Genomic DNA, 20,661 nt, shown 5'->3' on the forward strand with positions numbered 1-20,661 from the left:
CAGAGGCCACATCAGCCTCCTGCCTCTCTTGCCTGTAGCCCTCACCTCCCACACTGACCTAGGTAGGAGCCAGTCCTGTCCTGCAGGCCTTGCCCTGGATATTCTCCTGGGAGGGAAGCTGCCGCTGGCTCTTATTTCCTCGGCTGGCTTAGGGAGCGAGTTCCCATCTGCAGCAGGGCGCACCCTGGGGAGACATGGGTACTGCTGCCTCTGGCTTGGGTGAGTCTCCAGCTAAGTAGCCATGTGCTGGGCCTCGCTTGCAGTGCTCTATCCCCCTTCCAAGGTACTGCAGTATTAACCCTCTGCTCTCCAGGGCCACAGACTGCACCCTTCCTCAGCCGTGCATGGTGCTGGTGGGCACACGTGGTGCCGAGAGCCATGTGTCGCCCAGCCCTGCTTTGGGGCCAGGACGTGGTAGTGCCCAGCTGGAGACAGAGCTCACCTTGCTGGCCAGGGACTGGAGGAGCTCTGGGGCCACAGTGGCAGGAGGGGGCAGGGTGCCCCCACTGGCTCTAGTCCAGGGCCCCACAAAGCCTTAATCTGCCTCTGTACCAGTGGGTGTGTGACCCTGGTCAGGACAGTGCACATGGGCCACGTTAGCTGTGTGGGCGCAGTCAGGAACTGCTGCTAGCTCATGGGCACCTGCCTCGTGTGAAAGTCTGACCCTAAACACTGCTGGGCCCCTGACCCTCCTGGACAAGAAATTGCTGCTGCGCTCAACGCCCTTCACCGCGGCCCCAGAAAACACTGCTGCCAGTGGGCCCCACCAAGAACAGCAAGAGCTCCCTAGTCTTAAAAGGGCTACAGGAGCCCAGCTGGATTAGCCCTATAATACAGGCCTCCCAGACCCCATTACCGTTGGGATCGGGCACTGTTTAGGGGAGGCCCCGGGCCCTCAGCAGGGGTCAATGCTGCACAGATACAGGGTGAGAGTCTGTCCCTTCCCCCGAGACGAGGTTACATCTGCTGTAAGACAGACACGGGGTTGCAACAAACAGGAAGGGGAAGGGCAGTGGGGAGAGGCTCTGTGGGGACACAGCCTAGCTGGGCCCCTGGTTTTCAGGCTGAGTAAAATGGGTTCTAATGACACACACAAACGGGAGGGTTGAATGCTCCCCAGAGCTCTCCGGGCCGGCCCTGGCACATGGCCACGTGCTGCAGACAGAACAACGGCAGCAGATCTCGAGGAAGGTTTGACAGAAGAGAAGGGAGAAGCTTTGGGGGTTACTTTGGGGAGAGCATTCGGTGGACGGGGCAGCGGGCCGAAAGTGCCAGGGGCTGGCAGAAGCAGCCAAATGAGTGCCAGAGGCTGGCATCACTTGTGTGGGAGAGGGGCCGGGGAGGATACCAGAGCAGGTGAGAAGGGAAGCGCCTTAAAGGCAAGGCCAAGAAATCTGGGTTATTGAATGCAATGGGGAAAAGTGAGCTAGTGGGCGGAGCTGGGAGGTGTATGTATGAGCGAGAGAGAGAGAGAGAGAGAGAGAGAGAGAGAGATGGTCAAAGCAGCGGGCCAGGAACATGAGCCGGGCATGGCCCTGAGGCTGTCAGGCACTTCAGAAGAATATTCATTAGCTTTGCGTTCCTCTAGTGCCACTTCGCTGTTGACCACAAAGCATTTTACAGACCCGAAGTCAAGCCCACAATGCTCCCCTCAGGCAGTATTGCCAGCCCTGGTTTACAGCTGGTGCCGGGATTTTCCCAAGGCTGCCCAGTGAGTCAGTGGCAGAGCCTTGGAGAGAACCCAAATCTCCCAGTTCTGGGTCTTAACCATTAGCCTCTGATTCCTGTCATCCAGCTCCCCTGGAGAGATGGGGGCTGAGTGGGGAGATTGGCCGAAGAGAAGCCTAAAGCTTGTCTGCCTGAGTGGCCTCTTCTCCAGAAATCTCTATGCCCTCAAGCCTCCAGGAGCCCACTTTGCCAGCTGAAGCCTGACCAGGGACTGGCATGGGGTGAAGGAGGAGCCAAACCTATTGTGTGTGTGTGCCTGGGCCAGGGCAAACAGTACCAAAGGAGACATGGCCGTGCCTGGCAGGGAGCCGAGGAGTGTGATTGCCTGGGGTTACTGCTACAAATCCACAGGCTTCTCCTTTGTTGCGAGGCTGCTCTCTATGGGATCTCTGGATTTAAAGGCAGCAGTGGGGCCAGAGCTCAGAGCTTTACTCCTCCAAAGCACAACCCTATGCTATTTGCATTAAAGGAGAATCTTCATGTGCTGTTAACATATCTGGCCTATGACACACACTTGAGCAGTTCTGATAATAATCAGTAGAGGGCAGCACTGCAAAACACATGAGCCAGCTAGTTGCACCTGCAGCTGAGTGCAACCCAGTTAGACCCATGAATTTATGGGGCCTTAAATATCCCCAAACAGATGAGCAGTATGATTGGGAAGAGCCCAGCCCAGCCTGTTGACCTGCATTTGGAAGGTCACAGCCACTCTCCCGCTCTGAACACACCATCCTGCTGGTGAGGCGGAGGAGCAGGCCTGGTCCTGAAAGGGCTCGGGGGACGGCGGAGCAGTGGAGACAGACTGATGGGGAAAGGAGGGAGAGAGAACACAGAAGGGGAAGAATCCCCCAAAGGAGAACTGGGGAGAGTGCTAGAAAGCAGCGCTAGGGATACTCAAGCGCTGGAACAGGCTGGAGGAGAGGTGCCTGGGCCGAGACAGAGGGGGGTGGAGGAAGGAGCTGTGGGGCTAGATTGTCCAGTGCTCAGCACCTGACATGTCCAGCTGCTCTGCTGAGCCGTTCTGCTATTCCAGCCCTAGCTCCTGACCCCCAGGCTGCAGGTCTCCAAGGCAGCCCGTGGGATAGGGTAGGAATTGACCCCCTGTGGGGTGTCATGGTGGCTTCTAGCTACAGCACCAAAGCCTGGGGTCACCCACCACAGGGAGAGGCAGGAGATGCTGCCTCTGGGCCCGATCCCTCGCCAGGCTGGAGGGTGACAGCTCAGAGAGCGGAATCTGCCAGCTGGTACCGGCTCTACCGGGCGACTCAGGGCCTGATGCTGCTGGGCCATGGAGGGGCTCTCTGAGGACAGGGCAGGCTGCCAGGGCGCAGGAGAGGCCGGAGGGTCTGGACTCGGCTCCCCTGGGGCGCTGGGCAGGTGCACAGCAAGGCTGGGAGCCCTGGGTACCTAGTTAGTTTCCCTTGCAAGAGGCGCTGGGGCCTTGTGCACTGGGCCTGGCAGTCCTGCAGCTGTCCCCGCCCAGCCCAGCCAGAGGTGCTGGAACTAGGGGGCTGCCCTGCCGCCCCCCCCGGCCTGAAGGGGTTTCCATCCTAGGCAGGGGTAGTTACTCCAGTGGCTCTCAGGCTCGGCACCCCCGGTGCCAGCCCAGCCCAGCCCTGGGAGCGCTCGGCGGCTGCTGGGACTCGGGCCTTGGCCAGGGCTGCTGGCCGGGGGGGGGGCCTGGCCGGGGGGTCCCCGCGTGGGAAGCCCGAGCCGCTGGCTGGGGCCGCCCCCCGCGGGCTCCCGCGGGCTCTGCTGGGGCGGGGCAGCGGCTGGGGCGCGCGGTCCGCCCGGCCTGCGGGGGCAGCAGCGGCCCCTCCGCCGCCTTCTGCGGCTGCGCCCCCCGACCCCCAGCGCCCGAGCTCGCAACAATGTAGCAGGGGCAGCTGGGCTGCGCTGCGGACCCGGCGGGTCGTGCTGGGGCCGGGCGGACCCTGCGCTGCGGACCCGGCGGGCCATGAGCAGGTGAGGGCCGGGCCGAGCCTGTCCTGGTCTCGCCGGCAGCGGAGCCGGCTGTGCCCGGGCGGGGTCCCCAGGGCGGTGCCCCCTGCCCGTCCCGCCCGTCCGCCCGGGGTCTCGCCTCCAGCCCCCTCATCCCCCAGTGCTGCAGCCTCCCAAACGTGGGGGCTTGTGGCGGCTCGGGCCGAGCCCGGCCCTGGGAGCGCTCGGGAGCGGTCGCTGCTGTCCCGGGTGCCGCGGGCCTGGAGCTGCCGGGGGGCTGGGGAGGTTTGGGGACCTGCAGTGTGTTCAAGGCCCACTCGTCACGTTCCTGCGTGGGGACGGGAAGAGGCGCGCGTGGCTCTAGCCTGGGGATCAGCCCCCCGCCCCCGACTCCGAGAAACCGGCCGGGGAGGGGGAGGGGTTCTGCCGAATGCCCCAGGCCCAGACATGCTTCTCAGCCGCCTGCCCCCAGGCTAGAGGCAGCGGGGAATGGGAGGTGCTGCCCTGTGCCCCCGTCCCCGAGGGCCACAGGTTGGGCGTCCTGGGTCCTGGGTTCTGCGGTGCCCGGCACCACCAGGTTCTGCGGTATTTCTAGGCCACTGCAGAAATCTGCATCCTGCCCCTAGCTCTGCTCGGGTGACACCCGGTGAGTCCCTTTCCTCTCTCTGGTCTCCCAAAATGCCCTTTCTCATGGCGGGCTGCAGAGCATGATTGCTGTGGGGGCAATGTTCTCCTGCTGTGAAGCCCTGTATAAACCCTGAGCATGTTTATCATCCCACTCTGGCCGTGGGAGCCCCGGGCAGGTGGGAGGGGCAATAACTTGGTGGTGGTTTTATTTGGGTGTGTGGATAGCACCACAGCAATCCTTTGAAAAATCCCACACAGGAAACTGTCAAAACCCGGCTACATTCACTGTGAGTAAAGAGCCCAGCACATCATTGAAATCCCGCCCTGGCTACCAACTAGGCTTTGAGTGACAATTAGCTTTAGGCTCCACTGTTGATGTTTTTCAAGAGCCTTCTATTGAAGGGCCTAAAATGCTTTATTTGGGGCCTAGATCTAGCTGGTTTATTCATTGGAACGGCGCTGCCTAGTCACTAGGGTGGGATTGCAACTTAAAAACACACCTGTTGTAAACCAAGTTCCTTCCCCGTGCAGTTAATGAAGTGTGGATTTTTGAAAGTGGAAGTAGGCAAATAATGTATCCCTGTCCTTAGCAAGGCTCTGCTTCCTCTGTGCTCATCTCTGGCATTGCACAATGAAACTCAGTCTCCCTTGGGTCTGGGTGCTGAATTGTTTGGATGTCAGATGCCAGGGGAATGGTTCTGAAAAATAACTGCTCACTCTGGAGTTTTGAATAGAGACACGTGTTTCTGTGTGTGTCATGGGTTTGGGAAAAGCTTCTGTGTGGCTGTCTGTTTGTTTACAGTATTAAAACTGGAGGCCAGACTGTTTCTGACAGTGTCTCTTCGTTAAATGGGATCAGAAATGGTTTCTGGAAATTAAGCAGCTATTTCAACATAACTTCAGGGAAAGCAGTTTTCCTGCATTTAAATTTCCCTTTTGGACGTCAGGCTAGTTCATGAGAACTAAGAAGTGAAGCTGATCACTCTAGAATTGTTGTCGAATGGTCAGACGGTTCACTCGGTAAAGAGCATCATTAGGATTGTAGCGCCAGCAGTGTGCTCAGCTCGATACAGACCAGTAGGGAAATAGCCACAGCTACGCTGGACAAACCTCTTGAAAGAAAAAAATCCCTGGCAGGGACACGCATCCTTCTGTTTCTGGCCACGAGGACAAACGGAAACCCCAAAGTTGTACCGCCCCTACCGATACCAGTCTAGTTAATCGGTGCAGCTGCTAATCTTCTTATACTGTTACAGCTTATTCCCCCTCCCGTATGGGGGTAGCTATCCTGGTGAGCACTTTGCACTAGCAGCACTGAGCCCACACGAGGGGTTTTACCTGTATGACTGTGTCTGTACAAGTCACCCCCTACCGGACGGAGCTGTGCAATGCAGGGAGCTGCACTGTTCTCTGTTTGTCCAACATGAACCTCTCTGTGGGGCGTCTGGTACTGAATGAGGCGGGCCGCTCAGAGTCCGCTTGGCCATTCCCTACCCACGGCCTTGTCTTCACTAGCCGCAAAGAGCCTGCGCGCAGCTTGCCTGAGCTGATGTGAGGACAAGAGAGAGCTGGCTGGGGGCACCGAGGCTAGCGATGGAATATGGGGCTGAGCCCCACTGGTGTGTTTGCCTTACAGGGGCGCCTGTATCCCATCTGGGGCTTGCAGGGCCCTGGGGTGGTGGGTGCCTTTCCCGTGATGTCTGTGCAGCAGGTAACACAAGGAGCTCTCTGGATTTTTCACCCGTCTCGGGGGTGGCAGTGGTGAGGTGAGAGATTGCACGTTCTGTCTGTGCAGCATGCTGAGATGTGAACAGCACTCCCCAGCTGTGTCCGATTGTAACTGCCTTGCTAGGTTAAGGCCCTCCCAGAACACCAGAAGCCAGTGCTTGCCCGAGGAGAAGATGCTCAAGGACGCTTCTCTTCAAAAATGTGGCATTTTTCTGTGTGACTAAGGGCCTGTCTGCAGCATAGACACTCGCTTCAGCCGCTGTCGGCAGGGTCAATCCACCTCCCTGAGAGGCAGGAGCTAGGTCAATGGAAGAATTCTTCTGTCAACCCAGCACTCTCCGCGCCAGGGCCTAGCTCGGCTTAGCTTTGTTGCGCAAAGGGGTGGATTTTTTCCCCCTGAGAGGTCGACCTAGCTACATCAATCTTTGGAGTGTAGACCTGGCTGTCAGAGGAAGGCTGGCTGTGTGGGTAGAGCACTGGACTGGGACTTGGGAGTGGGGTTTAATTCTTGGCCTGTGGGACCCTGGCCCAGTCACTTCATGTCTCTGTGCCTCAGTTCCCCACCTGTAAAATGGGGTGAATATGTCTGTCTGCTCCTCAGGGCAGGCCCTTGCTAGGTGTATGTCCTGTGTCTAGCACAATGAGCTCTGCTGGGATGGGAAGCACTGTCAGCACATGTTTGTAGAGTGCCATTGGTGGTGGTGGTGGTAACTCCAGTTGGCCGGAGCTGGGGCGCGTGCTCTAATGATGGGGTGCCACGTGCCAGGCTCTCAGGTGTCTGGCTGACTTGGCTGGAAGCTGTTCTGGTGACACAGGCAGGTGGAGAGACTGGTTTTTCTACCTCCTCCGCTGTGGAGCACAAACCCCGGAGCGTGTGAGTGGTGGGTGATACTGCTCGGTAGTGGCTGGGGAAAATGATCCATCGATTCCAGTTTTAAGTGGCAGCTGCCTGGGCCGGGCTGGGCTGTGGGAGGGAAAGATCAGGCATTGCCAGCTCCAGCCTGTTCCCCTGCTCTAGTGTCACCGGCAGAGACGGGTGAGCACCTGGGGCAGGTGACGTGCCCTGGCGTGGGCTCTGGCGCGCGCTGCTCCCTTCACCTCTGCGTGATCCGGCAGGTTGGCCTGCTATGGAATGTGATGAGAAGCTGGTCCGCTTCCGACAGGCCCACCTCAATCCCTTCAACAAGCAGCCCCTGGGGCAAGGCCAGCATGACCAGGAGGCTGGGGACGACCTTTCTTGTCGAGGTTAGTGTGGGGTTCCCTCGCCCACGCTGGGGGGCGCATGCAGTGACCAGGGGCTGGTGCTGAGAGCCACAACCAAAGGGGTGGGGGCCCCTCTGACCCCAGTCCTCCCTCACCGGGTCCTGGCAAGCCAATTTCCTGCCCAGTCCCTGGGCTGCCGGATACCTAAGTGCCATTATCTGGGATGCTTTCCCCACACCCTGGAGGGGCGGGGAGAGGACACTAAATTCTCCCAGCACAAGGGGGTTGTGGACCAGGTGGCCTCTCCACACCGGGCAGACTCCCAGAAAGGCAGCCTGGGCTCTAGGGACTCCTGGTTCTAACCCCGGCTCGTCCAGCCGCTGGCTGCGTGGCCAGGTGACTTGTGCATGGAAGCTGTGAAGTTCTGAGCACTGGCAGATCTTGCACCTGCCGCAGCCGGTCACTCTCTCTGGGCCAGGGAGGCTGCGAAGTGAGATGGGGAAGTGCTTCCGCAGCATGTCTGGGTGCTGAGCGTGGGAGTGGGGGGAGGAGGGAGTGGGCATCTCTGGACCCACCCGTGTTCTGCTGTAGGGTGTTCAGTTGGGAAGGTCTCTGCAGGGGCAGGCCTCGAGTGACACCTCTCTTGTGTCCCCAGGATTTGGGGTGTGCTCCTGGGAGGGGCTGCTAAGTGCTGCTGCTCCTCAGGCCTGGTGCCCAGAGACGCCCCCACGCCCAGTTCCCCTCACCATTCAGTGCTGAGGGGATTCCAGGGGCACCGGTTCCCCTGTTCTGCAGGGGGTGAGCCTGGCGCTTGCCCTGCAGCTGGGCTGAGGCCATCTCGTGGGGGGGGGCGGTGTCTCCCTTCCCTCTCCATATGTCTCTGCTTGTTGCAGACTCGCTGCTGGGGCTGTCCCACGGGGACCCCGGGTTCCAGTGCTCGGAGCGCGTGATGGACTTGGGGCTGGCGGAGGACCACTTCTCCCGTCCTGTGGTGAGTGACTCCCGGGGGCGGCTGGGTGAAGGTTGGGGCTGGCAGTGACTGGAGGGGCTGTGGTGAGTGACTCCCGGGGGCGGCTGGGTGAAGGTTGGGGCTGGCGGGTGACTGGCGGGGCTGTGGTGAGTGACTCCCGGGGGCGGCTGGGTGAAGGTTGGGGCTGGCGGTGACTGGCGGGGCTGTGGTGAGTGACTCCCGGGGGCGGCTGGGTGAAGGTTGGGGCTGGCGGGTGACTGGAGGGGCTGTGGTGGGTGACTCCCGGGGGCGGCTGGGTGAAGGTTGGGGCTGGCGGGTGACTGGCGGGGCTGTGGTGAGTGACTCCCGGGGGCGGCTGGGTGAAGGTTGGGGCTGGCGGTGACTGGAGGGGCTGTGATGGGTGACTCCCGGGAGTGGCTGGGTGATGGTTGGGGCTGGCAGTGACTGGAGGGGCTGTGGTGAGTGACTCCCGGGAGCGGCTGGGTGAAGGTTGGGGCTGGCGGGTGACTGGAGGGGCTGTGGTGAGTGACTCCCGGGAGCGGCTGGGTGAAGGTTGGGGCTGGCAGTGACTGGAGGGGCTGTGGTGAGTGACTCCCGGGGGCGGCTGGGTGAAGGTTGGGGCTGGCGGGTGACTGGAGGGGCTGTGGTGAGTGACTCCCGGGGGCGGCTGGGTGAAGGTTGGGGCTGGCGGTGACTGGAGGGGCTGTGGTGAGTGACTCCCGGGGGCGGCTGGGTGAAGGTTGGGGCTGGCGGGTGACTGGAGGGGCTGTGGTGAGTGACTCCCGGGGGCGGCTGGGTGAAGGTTGGAGCTGGCGGCGACTGGAGGGGCTGTGGTGAGTGACTCCCGGGGGCGGCTGGGTGAAGGTTGGGGCTGGCGGGTGACTGGAGGGGCTGTGGTGGGTGACTCCCGGGGGCGGCTGGGTGAAGGTTGGGGCTGGCGGGTGACTGGAGGGGCTGTGGTGAGTGAGTCCCGGGGGCGGCTGGGTGAAGGTTGGGGCTGGTGGGTGACTGGAGGGGCTGTGGTGAGTGACTCCCGGGGGCGGCTGGGTGAAGGTTGGAGCTGGCGGTGACTGGCGGGGCTGTGGTGAGTGACTCCCGGGGGCGGCTGGGTGAAGGTTGGGGCTGGCGGGTGACTGGAGGGGCTGTGGTGAGTGACTCCCGGGGGCGACTGGGTGAAGGTTGGGGCTGGCGGGTGACTGGAGGGGCTGTGGTGAGTGAGTCCCGGGGGCGGCTGGGTGAAGGTTGGGGCTGGCGGGTGACTGGAGGGGCTGTGGTGAGTGAGTCCCGGGGGCGGCTGGGTGAAGGTTGGGGCTGGGGGGTGACTGGAGGGGCTGTGGTGGGTGACTCCCGGGGGCGGCTGGGTGAAGGTTGGAGCTGGCAGTGACTGGAGGGGCTGTGGTGAGTGACTTCCGGGAGCGGCTGGGTGAAGGTTGGGGCTGGCGGTGACTGGCGGGGCTGTGGTGAGTGAGTCCCGGGGGCGGCTGGGTGAAGGTTGGGGCTGGCGGCGACTGGAGGGGCTGTGGTGAGTGACTCCCGGGGGCGGCTGGGTGAAGGTTGGGGCTGGCGGGTGACTGGAGGGGCTGTGATGAGTGAGTCCCGGGGGCGGCTGGGTGAAGGTTGGGGCTGGCGGGTGACTGGCGGGGCTGTGGTGAGTGACTCCAGGGGGCGGCTGGGTGAAGGTTGGGGCTGGCGGGTGACTGGAGGGGCTGTGGTGAGTGACTCCCGGGGGCGGCTGGGTGAAGGTTGGGGCTGGCGGTGACTGGCGGGGCTGTGGTGAGTGACTCCCGGGGGCGGCTGGGTGAAGGTTGGAGCTGGCGGGTGACTGGAGGGGCTGTGGTGAGTGACTCCCGGGGGCGGCTGGGTGAAGGTTGGGGCTGGCGGGTGACTGGAGGGGCTGTGGTGAGTGACTCCCGGGGGCGGCTGGGTGAAGGTTGGGGCTGGCGGTGACTGGCGGGGCTGTGGTGAGGCATTGATTGGCCCAGCAGGGGCATTCTGGGAAGTCTCTGTCTCTGGGGTGGGGACGGGCACCGTGCCTGGGCCCAGCAGGGGCAGCGCTGCTCACCGGCATTGCCCGTCTCTTGCCTGCAGGGCTTGTTCCTGGCCTCAGACATCCAGCAGCTGCGGCAGGCGATCGAGGAGTGCAAGCAGGTGATCCTGGAGCTCCCTGAGCACTCGGAGAGGCAGAAAGACGCTGTGGTGAGGCTCATCCACCTGCGCCTGAAACTCCAGGAGCTGAAGGTGTGGCACGGGGGCTGGGCACGGGGTGGTGGCTGCGGCCGGCTAGTGGCTCTGCTGGCTGAGGCCTGAGCTGTGTGGGCACAGAGCAGCCCACCCAGGTAGCAAAGGGCAGGATCCCCCGCTCTGTGCCAGGCGCCTGGGCCTTCCTGCTGACTTGCCAGCGAGGGCCCAGGCAGCGCTCAGCAGGATTCTGAGGTTCCGCAGCCCGGGCAGGGAGTGGGGGCCCCCACCCCGGGGTGTTGGCAGCGGTGCCCACAGGAGGTGGTGGCCTGGCTCTCGGTGCAAAGGAGGCGAATGTCTCCCAGGCTCAGCCCCGCTCTGGCCGTCTGTCTGTGCTGCAGGACCCCAGCGAAGACGAGCCGAACATTCGGGTGCTCCTGGAACATCGCTTCTACAAGGAGAAGAGTAAGAGCGTCAAGCAGACGTGTGACAAGTGCAACGCCATCATCTGGGGCCTGATTCAGACCTGGTACACCTGCACAGGTGAGCAGCCAGCCCTGCCAAGGCAGCGCCTCCCTGCCCCCCAGCCTGGGGCAGGACGAAGGCTCGTTCTCATTCCCGGCAGGGCTGATCCCTGGAGCTCAGCCAAAGGCTGGGCTGCAGGGCACACGGGAGGCGGCAGAGCCCCTGGGATGGGTTGGGATGGGCGGGTGGCTCTGCTGGTAATAAGGTAATAAAAAGGTAATAATTGGAGATATACCAATCTCCTAGAACTGGAAGGGACCTCGAAAGGTCATCGAGTCCAGCCCCCTGCCTTTACTAGCAGGACCAATTTTTGCCCCAGATCCCTAAGTGGCCCCCTCAAAGATTGAACTCACAACCCTGGGTTTAGCAGGCCAATGCTCAAACCATTGAGCTATCCCTCCCCCCAGGTCACCTGGGTCCTGCCACAGACAGGAGTGCAGACCCCTGATGGCATAAATGTCCTAGTCACTTCTCCGCTGCCACCCGCTCTGCTCTGAGCCTTTCCCCGCCATGTGGGATAGGGCTGGGCCAGTTCTGAGTGTCGTGTGAGTGTTGGCAAGAGGCCTGGGTGCTCCCCAGCCGGGTCAGGCTGAAGCCAGGGGAAGGCCGGGCCGGGCGGGTGACTCCTGCGTCTCTGTGCCGTGTCCTCCCCAGGGTGTTACTATCGCTGTCACAGCAAGTGCCTGAACCTCATCTCCAAGCCCTGCGTGAGGTCCAAGGTCAGCCACCAGGCCGAGTACGAGCTGAGCATCTGCCCCGAGACAGGCCTGGACAGCCAGGATTACCGCTGTGCAGAGTGCCGGGCGCCCATCTCCCTCCGTAAGTGCCACCCGCACGGGAGAGGATGCTGGGGCTGAGGTGTGGCTGGAGATAGCCATTAACCCTTGCAATTCCCAGCCTGCGAGTGCTGGGACCGGAACCCACGTCCCGGGGACCTTCCCGCTCATGCTGAAGCAGAGCTCCGTTAGTGGGACAGGGGCGATCCCTCTGGCCTGGGCGCACACAGCCAACACATCAGTGGGGTCACCCTGGCGTGTGTGTGAGCAGGCTGGAGCACAGAGCATGGAGGGAGCGGGGCTCGGCTGGGATTAGATCTCGGGAGTTCCTGGCTCCCAGGCCTGTGCTCAGCCCACTCTTGGCATCCCTGGGGTGGGGGTTCTGCAGGGGTGTGGCTGGAGGTTGCTCTGGGTATATGGAGTGACGGGAGCATGGGCTGAGCACCAGGAATGGAAGGAGATGACAGCAGAGATACGGGCAGAGGCCTTGGCATCAGGACACGTGGAGTCTGGTCCTGGCTCTGCCCTGACTCACTCTGCACTCATGGGTGAGTCACTTCCCCTCTCCGAGCCTCAGTTTCCCAAGTGCAGAACAGGGCCGGTGGCACTCGCCCAGCCTCCTCGAGTGCAGGGCTTGGCACTCGCTTGGTGTTGGGAGGCTCAGCAGCCTCCCGGCTAAGGGGAGCAGCAGGCACTGCCCTGGCGGGTGAGAGCAGAGACCCCTGCTGGGTCTGGGCGGGCTTGGGACGGGGGACCCGGCAGGGCTGGGACCCTGGGGCTGTTCCTGGCATGGTGGGGCTGACGGCCCCGTGTCCCATGCAGGGGGCGTGCCCAGCGAGGCCAGGCAGTGCGACTACACCGGCCTGTACTACTGCGGAAACTGCCACTGGAACGACCAGGCCATCATCCCGGCCCGCGCCATCCACAACTGGGACTTTGAACCCCGCAAGGTGAGCAGGCCGGCGGGGCGGCCCCAGGGGCAGGGCGGGAGGCGATGCTAGGGGGCACTGAGGCTCAGCTACCCTGAGCCGAGCCAGGGCACAGGCTGGGGGGTGGGACACGGAGCCTTTGGCCAGCGGCGTCCGCTCCAGCCCCGGCTGGCAGAGAGCGAAGCTCGTTCCCGTCTGCACCTGGTGGCCTGCGATGTGAGCCCGGGGCCTGCAGGGGCTCATTTAAATCTGGGCCCAGCCCTGGGAGATGGTTCCCCGGTGACCCGCGAGAGATGGGGTCCGTGTACGGCGCAGGAGTTGGGCTGGTTTTCTCAGATGTCAGCACAGCAGGGCCCTGGCCCTCCCCCTTCCCGGAATGGGCTGCAGACCCCCTCCCAGGCCCTCATGTCCTTTACCTACCAGAACTGCTGGTCAGCATGGAGGGGCCGTGCCCAGCAGCCCCCCAACCCACTCTGTGCTAATCACGTGGGCCTGCAGAGCCCCTCCACGAACCATGTGCTGTTTACACCCACTGCTGTCCCTGGGGTGGCAGCGGGGGCCCCTGGCACAGGGCGGTGCTGCCGCCTGCCCCTGGTTAATAACAGGGCGCTGTGTTCTCCGGGCCCAGGTCTCCCGCTGCAGCATGCGTTACCTTGCCCTGATGGTGTCGCGGCCAGTGCTCAAGCTGCGGGAAATCAACCCCCTTCTCTTTAACTACGTGGAGGAGCTGGTGGAGATCCGGGTAAGTGCCTGCGTCCACTTGGCTGGGCTCTGCTTGGGGCTCGTGCCCCTGGTTCTAAGGGCTGGGCTCGCATCCCCAGACTGGCTTGTGAGCATGTTCGTCCCCCAGTGTGGGGGAGTTCCCTGGGGCTTCCCGCTCTGGGCTGGGCCGGGAGCAGCTCCCAGTCATGCCCCCTTCGCTCGGTGCTTGTACAGAGTTGTACTTGCTCACCCGATTTCTCCCCCCTCGACACTGGGGCCAGAGGGCAGATTATCCCACACCTGCTATTGCAGGGCCCTTGCGCTTCCCTGGGAGGTGTCCGGTCGCTGTCGGGCAGGATGCTGGGTAGCTGGGCTGGCCCTATTCCCTGAGCCCCGCCTGCCCCCTCTCCCTGCAGAAGCTGCGCCACGATATCCTGCTCATGAAGCCCTACTTCATCACCTGCAAAGAGGCCATGGAGGCTCGTCTGCTGCTTCAGGTGCGGGGGTGTCTGCACAGGGAGGAGCTGCTGTGCGGGGACCGTGGGTGCGAGTGAGTGTGCTGGGATGGGGAGGGAGCTGAACCCCGGAGCTCATGAAGCCGTTTGTGCCACTCCCCAGCAGGGTACAGATCTTCCACCTATGCCCAGCTGGTGCCCAGTGACGGGCCATGCCTGGGCAGCTCCAGCCCAAAAGGTGACACGTGAGGGGCGTGGCACTGTCCACCTGCGGGGGTGAGATCCGTTAACCCATCCCTGTCTGGGATCAGGTCTGCCTTGTGGTCCCCTGAGGGGAGGGGAGCTGTGGGGTCAGCGTCACACGGGCCAAGCCCAGAATCCATGGACACAATTGTCCCAGCCCTGAACCTCTGGCGCCTGCGGCTACTGTGGAGACCCCTCTCTGGCGTGCTCCCGCGTGGGGATCTGCGACCCCCCGAGGCGGTGCACAGCAGCAGGTTACATGGACTCTCTCCGGGACAGGAGCCACGTGCTGCGGGAGGACGAGGGAGGCGTTCAGGCCACGCTGGCGGCTGTGGCAAGCCCAGCTGAGGAGGAGGGGGCTGGGTCCAATGGCCGTCGCTAGCCCAGGCGATGGTCTGGGTGGCCTGTATCACAATCACCCTGTGTCCTCGGTGGAACTTCAGCTCCTGCACCTGCCTGCCCTGAACCCCGGGAGACTCGTTGGGCTGCTGGGGTCGCGCCCCGGGCCGGGGGGGGAAGGGCACGTTGAACCCCAGTGCGTGATGTTGGACCAGCCACAGGGTAAAGCGGAGAGCTCTGAGCCAGGGCTTCGTTGGATTCTGCTCCCTGGCTGAGCCCCAGCTGGGGAAGGCCCCTTGGCGGGTGGGGGCAGGCAGGTGGCTGGAGAGCGTCGTCTGACGATTCTTCCCCTGCAGCTGCAGGACCGGCAGCACTTTGTGGAGAACGACGAGATGTACTCGCTGCAGGACCTGGTCGACATCCAGGCTGGGCGCCTCAGCTGCTCCTTAACAGAGATCCACACCCTCTTCGCCAAGCACATCAAGCTGGACTGCGAGGTGGGGCTGGGTGGGGATCAGCTCTCGGAGGGGCCGGAGCCCCCCACTCCACCCTGTCCTCCCTGGATGTTTGCAAAGACTCTAATTTCTGCATCTTCATTGCTAGACAAATGCTTGTGTCTAAACCTCTCCCATAGCAAACAGGGGAGCGGGGGGGCAGGCCCCGCCCTTCCCCAGTAACAACCCTGGGACGCGTGGTGGGAGGAATTCCTCCTTTGAGTCCGGGCTGGGTGGGGGAGGTGCCATTGCCACTGCCCTGATGTATTTGTTGAGCCCCCAGGTAGCGGAGGTGGGACTGGGGAAGCAGGGCCTGGAAGCAGTCGGGCCCCAGGGCTCTGACACCCCAGTGCAATCTGCTGGAGCCAGCAGCTCCATGGGGGCGGCCTGGATCCCAGCACTGGTGGGGATGGGGGCATGCGCTGCACAGGGCTCAGCAATCTTCACTCTTGTCTCCAGCGGTGCCAGGCGAAGGGCTTTGTGTGTGAGCTCTGCAAAGAAGGGGACGTGCTCTTCCCGTTCGACAGCCACACGTCGGTGTGCACGGACTGCTCTGCTGTCTTCCACAGGTGGGTGGGAGGAGCCTGGGGCCGCATGTCAGCCCCCTTGGCATCCTGTGCCAGCCCCGGCTGGGAGCATGGGGCCCAGTCAGGGAGAGCAGGGAGATCTCTGGGCGGGGCGGCCCCAAGAGATGCAGGACTGCGAAATGAGCCGGGCGCGGAGACAGACCCCACGGTGCCCTCAGGTGGCACTGCAAGGAACCGGCACTGGGCTGCCCCAGCCCCTGGCGTAACCTGGCACTGGCCCCTGGGGAGGGGAAGCTGCTGGCTGAGATCCTGCTCTCTGCTGGGCTCAGCAGTGGCCATGGCTGGCCAGTCTGTTCACGTGCAGTTGGGTGAAGCAGGTCCCGAGTGTGGCACCTTGGACCTCTCCAGTGCTGGGGTGGGGGAGGATGGGGCTGGGCTGGGCTGCCTGGAGGAGCTGGCTTGCTCCCTGGCATGCTGCCCTCTCCTGTGGGTCTGCACCTGTCTGCTGGCTCCTGGGCTGCTACAGCCATGCCCCCGGCGCTGGGCACTAGCTTGGACACTGCACACGTCTCCCTGGGCGGGCAGGGCTCTGCGGGTGGCTCCCAGAGCTGGGGGGCACTGGCTGTGAATTTGGGGGGGCATGCAGCTCCTTGCCAGCAGGAGCGCCTGGCGAGGCTGCAGGGCTGGCCTGACGGCAGGGCCGATGGGGGTAACCTTCCTGCTCCTCGCTTCCAGGGACTGCTACTATGACAACTCGACCACGTGCCCCAGGTGTGCCCGGCTCAGCCTGAGGAAGCAGTCGCTCTTCCAGGGCCCCAGTGCGGAGGAGCAGGCCTAGGGTCCCCCAGCGCCCCCCAGACCTGGGCACCAAAGAACATTGGCGAGAACTGGGCGTTCCAGAGGGGGCGGCTGCAGCGTTGGGGCTGCAAGATCTGAACTAGCTGCCACTGGGGGTGGACCCCGGGCCAGGGAGCCAGGTGTTGCACAGGCCCGAACGAGTGCTCTGCTCTGGGACTCGGACCAGCCCAGCACACTGCCTGGTGCTGGGAGCCAGCTCAGCAGATTCTGAACCCAGCTCTGAGAACTCCCTGGGCTGGGGCTGAGCGTAATGGAGTGGCAGGAGCTACTGGGGGGCTCTCACTGTCCCAGCCGGCCTCTGCCTCTAGCTGCTCTGCCTTGCAGCGGTGCAATGAAGCAGAGCACATGCCCCGTGCTGTGGCAGGTGTTACCAGGGGTGACGGTGCAGGAATCCCTGGGGAAAGGAGGGGCCTGGTGTCCCCGACTCACTGACAAAGGGGGACTTGAGATCAGCCTGGAGCAGGGGCGTTCCAGGGCTCTGCCACTTGCAGGTGATTTGCCCCCGGCCTGTGCTGAGGGTTGAGTTCCCTGCTGCAGGCGCTTGCTGGCCCAGGCCGAGTGGGGAGAGGAGGGAGGTGGCTGTGGTAAGGAAAAGCTGCTGTGTTCTCTCCCACGCTGATCACGGCTCTAACCCCTCCTTTGGATAAGCCCTTTTCTAACGCCGCCTCTGCGCCCCAGCAAGCCTCCTGGCGTGGGCCGGCGTGCCAGCCTCCATTGGCGTTACAGCGCTCCCTCTGCCAGCTGCTCGGTGCTCTCCGGTTGGTGCATTCGCGTCTAAAGGGCCGTGTTGGTCTGGCCTCTGAATGGCCGGGCTGGCTTCGGGGGTGGGCCCAGGGAGCCTCCTCTGGAGGTGTCTGGCCGTGGCCCAGCTGGCGAGGGGCCTGTGGAGTGTGAGACTCAGGCTGGTCCCTTGGGGACAAGTGTGCACATCACGTCCCCGTCCTCTCCGGCAGCACTCAGCCCTGGCTGGGCCGGGCCGTCGATCTGGCATGTCCCTCTCCTGTCCACAAGCTCTGCAGGGCAGGAGTGAGGCTCAGAGGCTGGGGGGAACCGGTGTGGGCTGGTGGAATGGTCCGCACTCGGTTCTCAGCCTCGCTAGGCTGATCTCGCTGGCCTCCCCGAAGCCTGAGCCCTGGGGGCATGCCCTCTGCTGAGGGAGGACGCGAATGCCATGGGCTGCAGGCTGGAGCTCGTTGCTGGTGCTGGCTCCCTCCAGCTCCCTATGAATGCGGCTGGCACCTCTTTGGCTGTTTAAAGAGAGAGACACTCGCAGAAATGAGTTTGGGGCTGAGGTAGAGCTGCTCTTTACATGGCCTGTCCCAGGACCCTCCTGTGCCGTTCAGAGGCCAGGGCCTCAGGTTGGAGTCTAGCTGCTTTAGTCTTGTATTTATTTCCGTGCCCAGCCTGGCAGTGCCCAGAGCAGTGCCAGCATCTCTCCTCGGGGCTGGGAGTGTAGGGCTTGCAGTCCGCTGGCTCCATACACTGACTGCTGCAGGAGCTCAGAGTGGCACTGGCCTCCCGCGCCACCTTGCACCCTTACACGCATGTAAGTGACCCCGCTGCCAGCCTGTGTCTCCCGCAGTGCAACTGCCGCTCTCCCTCGTCAGGGACAGGAAAGGCAGGAGATGTTCAGAGTCATCCCTTTACATGAAAAAGTACCTGGGATGGGCCCCTCGAGCCTTGAACTCTAAACTGGCTGCCCCACACATACCCCCCCGACCCTCCTTTGAGTGGTACGGCCTGGAATTTAAAAATGCACTGGGGGGGAGGGGCTGCTGCTTTACGCAGGGGTTTGGGTGGGAGAGAGAGCACCAGGGCCGCCCACCCCCTCCCTCACTGCTGCCTCTTGCCTCCTCCATCTTGCTGCTGCTGTTACTGGGCTAGACAGGGTGGGGGGCGAGGAGCTAGCTGGGGTCCGTCTCCCCATGCTGCAATCCCGCCTCCCCAGTGCAGGGCAGGGCAGACGTGGGTGTTTTCAACAGGCAGAACCAAGGACTTGAGGCTGCTGGGCCCGGCAAGGGAGGGGCGCAGGCTTTGGGCAGTGACAGTGACGGGGCTCTGGGGGAGAGCTACGGGATGAGCACTAATCCCTTTAGTCTTCCTTTTTCTACAGCGGGGGGAGCAGGGCTGCAGGGTGTGCAGGGCCGAGCCCCTCCGTCCCTGTCCCCGGGGGAAGTGGGAACTAGCAGGCTTTGTTCTAATCGCTTTTCCTCTTGTGGGTTCCGCTCCAGCCGGTCTGGGTGGGGCTCTCGCACCCCCGGGGGAGGCCTGTGTACGAAACGCCGGGGCTAGCCAGTGAAACACACACTACCTGTTTGGAACCCGCTCGCCTGATTTCCCGGAGGACGCGTTTCCCCTGCTGGGCCATATCCACTCCCTTTGGATGAGGGACTTGCTTGTAGTCCCAGTGGTAAGGGCAGGCTGAAGCCAGCAGAGGCCCTGAGCTCTTGCTTAGAGCTGGAGTCCAATCAAAGGGGGTTGGAATGGAAACCCCACCTCTGCTGAATGGGGGTGAGCAGTCAGACCCCTCTGGGAACCGAGCGGGGCCAAAGGTAGCAACCTCACCCCCTTAGCCAGTGGAGTGTGGGGAGGGCCATTATTGCCAGTTTCCAACTGCCTCTGCTGGCTCATGGTGTTTGCTGTTAGCAAACGCTGGGATTGTTACTGGGCTTCTGTTAACCCCCATGCTCGGTTTTCACTTGCTCATTTCATTTCTTTCTCGGTAGTTCTCCTGGGATGAAACTTCTCCTACCCCCGCCCGCATCCCACCCCCAGGACTGTTACACATTGAAACCCTCCCACGTCACACTAGCATGAACTCAGCCTCTGGTTCCCCTTTGCAGTGCGGGTGTTGGATACTCAGGGTTTGATGTGGTTGTCATGCCCCTGGCCCTTCAACTCTAACTCCCTTTTTGGCTGTTTGTAAGTTTCACCTGCTAGGCTGAAAGGTCCCTGTCCTGGGCTCTGAGCAGAGGCGAGCGCTTGGAGAAAGCTGGCCCTTGTCTCTTAGTTAAAACGAACCACCACATGTCTGGGACACTCCTCAAAAAGTGAGCTGCTGCCTCAACCTTCTCTGAATGGTTTTACGTTTAATGGCTCGTCTGCCAGGGCGGGTGTGCACCAATGCGTGAACACTAGCGTGAGCACTTTAATTTCTGTACAGACGTGTACGTTGGCTCTGTTTGAGTAGAAATAACAAACCTTGCTACAGAATCATTGTTTACCCTCTAAGTCCCTGACTTACAGGTGAATCTTTCTTGGATTCTAGAAACACTTTGTTTGCCTGTGTGGGTGAGAGATTCAGATGGCAGGCTCCAGGCAGGCAGGGGAGAGGACTGTTGTGAAGCTGGGGTGAGGTGGTTGTTTTTTTTCCAGTTTAGTTCCTAATCTTGTAATGACAAAGTCTTAAGAAGAGAGTGTTCTCCTGGCCCCCTCCCCACAGTTCAGAGGGCAGGACTAGCAGCGTGAGCGTGTTTTACACCCCTGCCTAGGCATGGAAGAGCACTTGCTGAACCTGCTGTTCCACACGCTTGCAGAAGCCTGACAAGCAGCATATGCCACAGGTGTGGCCACACGTGCTAGCCTGTGGCAGGATGGGCAGTCCCGGAGGAAGGATGCAATTCCCACCTGTTCTCAGAACATCACCTTCCAGGCGGTATAGTGTATAACCCGACTGCCATATGTTTATCAGACCCAGCGCTGTTGCACCTGTGACGAGAGACAGTTTAGGCCCTAGGCCAGCTGCTCCATGGCCTTTATTAAATGCACCTTGGAAAGAGTGACTGCAGCAGCTGCTGTGTTGCACCTGAGCCCCAGGCAGATCACTATAATTCAGTCTGTGTGTGTGTATTGTTACCAGACCCTTAGAGTCTGTAACTTTGGGGCTGCTTCGAGTAGCATAAACCACCCATGGGAAAGATACCACAGACAGAACGGATGGTATGATCCTTGCCTGTATCTGGAAGGGAAAAGACAGCCACTTCCCCTATCTGCATAGCAGCTGGGAGTGTACCTCCTAGATACAGCTGGTTCTGCTTGAGCTACTGGGCTAAAAATAGCCGTGTCAATGTTGTGGCACGGGCTAGCCACATGAGGACAAGCGTTATCTGCCCTTCTTGCAGCTCTGAGCTCATTGGGCTGGCAACCTTTGGCACCCAGCCCATCAGGGTAAAGCCACTGGTGGGCCAGGCTGGTTTGTTTATCTGGAGCTCCCACAGGCGGTGGTTCGCAGTTCCTAGCCAATGGGGGGTGCGGGAAGCGGTGTGGACTGAGGGACATGCTAGCCACTGCTTCCCACAGCTCCCATTGGCCAGGAATGGTGAACCACAGCCCATGGGAGCTGCAGGGCTCCGTGCCTGCGGACGCTCCAGCTAGACAAACCGGCCCGCCAGCGACTTTACCCTGACAGGCTGGGTGCCAAAGGTTGTCGACCCCTGAG

At 62.1% G+C, this 20,661-nt stretch overlaps 1 protein-coding gene across 3 annotated transcripts; it reads left to right on the forward strand.

Annotated features, from left to right (window-relative positions):
- The first annotated feature begins 2,393 nt into the window (after positions 1-2,393).
- Positions 2,394-17,591, forward strand: DEF8 (differentially expressed in FDCP 8 homolog). Of its 3 annotated transcripts, none has more exons than XM_044987740.1 (12): positions 2,394-2,466; positions 7,141-7,269; positions 8,121-8,218; positions 10,286-10,435; positions 10,777-10,918; positions 11,555-11,719; positions 12,499-12,626; positions 13,234-13,347; positions 13,724-13,804; positions 14,701-14,841; positions 15,298-15,407; positions 16,101-17,591. In XM_044987740.1, the coding sequence occupies exons 2-12, from the start codon at positions 7,152-7,154 to the stop codon at positions 16,201-16,203; spliced, it is 1,350 nt and encodes a 449-aa protein (XP_044843675.1). In that variant the 5' UTR covers positions 2,394-2,466; positions 7,141-7,151; the 3' UTR covers positions 16,204-17,591. The 3 variants fall into 3 exon arrangements, with proteins under 3 accessions (XP_044843675.1, XP_044843674.1, XP_044843676.1); XM_044987739.1 differs by lacking the exon at positions 2,394-2,466 and adding an exon at positions 3,567-3,693; XM_044987741.1 differs by lacking the exon at positions 2,394-2,466 and adding an exon at positions 3,567-3,693 and having other exon boundaries at positions 10,286-10,393.
- Positions 17,592-20,661: the final 3,070 nt, after the last annotated feature.

Source organism: Mauremys mutica, chromosome 14 (genome assembly GCF_020497125.1).
Source record: "Mauremys mutica isolate MM-2020 ecotype Southern chromosome 14, ASM2049712v1, whole genome shotgun sequence".
Classification (NCBI taxonomy): Eukaryota; Metazoa; Chordata; order Testudines; family Geoemydidae; genus Mauremys; species Mauremys mutica.

What these genes read in the sequence shown, in the direction of transcription:
- DEF8 (XM_044987740.1), top strand. Translation starts at nt 7,152, where the DNA reads ATGGAATGTGATGAGAAGCTGGTCCGCTTCCGACAGGCCCACCTCAAT. An exon ending in GGACGACCTTTCTTGTCGAG is followed by an intron (nt 7,270 to 8,120) that starts GTTAGTGTGGGG and finishes TGCTTGTTGCAG; the next exon opens with ACTCGCTGCTGGGGCTGTCC. An exon ending in AGGAGCTGGTGGAGATCCGG is followed by an intron (nt 13,348 to 13,723) that starts GTAAGTGCCTGC and finishes CTCTCCCTGCAG; the next exon opens with AAGCTGCGCCACGATATCCT.